General features: G+C 46.6%; 1 protein-coding gene across 1 annotated transcript; it reads left to right on the top strand.

Annotated features, from left to right (window-relative positions):
* Positions 1 to 1,104: 1,104 nt before the first annotated feature.
* On the top strand, positions 1,105 to 1,767 carry EPCIP (exosomal polycystin 1 interacting protein; the record flags this gene model as incomplete). The annotated part of the gene is made up of 1 exon (XM_079705418.1): positions 1,105 to 1,767. Exon 1 carries the CDS (start codon positions 1,108 to 1,110, stop codon positions 1,765 to 1,767), a length of 660 nt encoding a protein of 219 aa, XP_079561544.1. The 5' UTR covers positions 1,105 to 1,107.
* Between the last annotated feature and the right edge of the window lie 347 nt (positions 1,768 to 2,114).

The raw sequence follows: 2,114 nt of genomic DNA, 5'->3' as shown, positions 1-2,114 counted from the left end.
ATAGATGCACTGAACTGTATTGTTTGGTCTGTCTGTTCAGTCATCAGCTAACTCAGGAGAAATTTCCTTAGTTTTGCAAAACTGAAATCTGGTGCCCGATTTCATAATGTGAGTCTTATTCCAATCACACCATAAAAGAAGACCACACATCTATTATATGCCAGGCACTGTAGGGCATTTTCCCCCAAACTGGACGTCAGGGTTGCTCTTTAAATTAAACATGCATTCCTACCTTATTTAGGTCATTTAACAGTGCTTATATAGTGCTTTCTTTTGGAGCCCTATAGTAAGTTATTTAATAAAGTCAATTTATAAAATTTGTTCTGGGAAAGGAGTAGATAAATCAGGATCACTGTGATTAACTGGTGTGTGATTAATCTTTTCATTGTCAAGTAACACAGTTAAAGTGGATTCTAATACTGGACTAGGAGACCAGGAAGAGTATGAATGGTCCTACAAACGGATTAATATGATCGAGGGGAGCATGTTTGTCTAGTTAGAAATTGAAGTTTACCATTAACTAAATGTTTCACCGGTATTCATGCTGTGTTCACAGGTAGCACGTGGGTAGCTGATTCCGACAAGGAACTGTTTGTCTCCTGAATTCCAGGAAGTCAGATATTGAGGGGGGGTGGGGGGTGGGGATATGTGCCTGTTTAGAGAGTAGACAGGTATTCAGTACTGGCAACGGGCAGTTTGGAGGATGTGCGCACTCAAATCACTCCAAATCCCTGCCCACAGACAGGCTGCGGTAGGTCTCCTGTCCGGCATCTGCTCTTGCTTACTTGTTGGCATGTTAGTCTCACTACCAATAGACATCATGGGGAGTTTTACAGCTCAGGTGAGCAGAGTTCATGGGATTGGCTGAGGCCTCCCAGGAGGTTCTGAGAAAAGAGCATTGCCTGCACTTGGGCTCCTAGCATTGCCTGTCTTTGCTAGAAACTGCAAGAGAGAAGGTTTAAGACGGGTTATTCAGGGGGCTCCTTTTCCGGAAGCTGCTCATTTCTAATGAGAGGCTGAGATCACAGAGCTGCACATTTTCTTTCAGGTGAGTTCCAATGAATCGGCTCATGAAGGGGAAGCTCGCTGGCCCAGCCTGAGACAAGAATGGCACCACCCTCTGGGTGCAGCTTCCTTGTGATAGGTGCACTGGGCGTCTTTGCACTTGACTGCTTCGCGACAGCTCAGAAGAACAGCACGCTAATTTTCACGAAGGAAAACACCATTCGGAAGTGCAGCTGCTCTGCAGACATCCGGGACTGTGACTACAGTTTGGCCAACCTGATGTGCAGCTGTAAAACTGTCCTGCCTTTTGCAGTCGAGCAAACCAGCTACAATGACCATCTGACCATCTGGTTCACAGACACATCTGCCCTGGGACCCCTGTTGAACTTCATGCTGGTCCGGGACCTGAAGCTTTCTCTGTGCAGTGCCAACATTCTCCCCACTGAGTACCTGGCTATTTGTGGTCTGAAGAGGCTTCGCATCAGCACCGAGGCCAAGCATCCCTCCCCAGAGCAGAGTTTGCTCATCCACGATGGTGGGGAGAGAGAATCCAGAGAAAAGCCCATGTTGTTACACCAAGGCTGGCAAACCTGTATGTATATCTCCTTCTTAGATATGGCACTTTTCAACAGGGAGTCATCCTTAAAATCATACAGTATTGCAGACTCTGCCAGCGTGGCCAGCAACTTCCCCTACTTTTCCTACTTTAAAACCTTCCCAATTCTAAGCAACAAAAGCTATGTTGTCACATTCATTTACTAACATTGTAGCTGTGTCCAATCTTTGGGACCTTTGGCACATTTCAACAAGGAATCTGTGAACAAGGTCATGGGTATTCCTATCCTCCACTTCACTTCACCCCCAGCCCCCATTCTGCCAGCCCTCTCTGCTCTGCTCATACCCATCCATGGTAAAACAAAATAAAAAGAGCCAAAAACCCTACTTGATTCAGTCCAGAAATGAGCCTTGAGGGCCAGCTAGAGGCTAGGTCCTTGCTACTTGGGGGCAGGTGGAGAAATGTCAGATCAGAAATGGAGAGACCAGTGTACCCCAGGAATTGCTTAGTGGAGCTCAGCAGAGGGGATGACCCCCAAGAAAGGCATCTTCCT

Source organism: Hyperoodon ampullatus (genome assembly GCF_949752795.1).
Source record: "Hyperoodon ampullatus genome assembly, chromosome: 5".
NCBI classification, from domain to species: domain Eukaryota; kingdom Metazoa; phylum Chordata; class Mammalia; order Artiodactyla; family Ziphiidae; genus Hyperoodon; species Hyperoodon ampullatus.
This window is presented reverse-complemented; position numbering and strand designations above follow the sequence as displayed.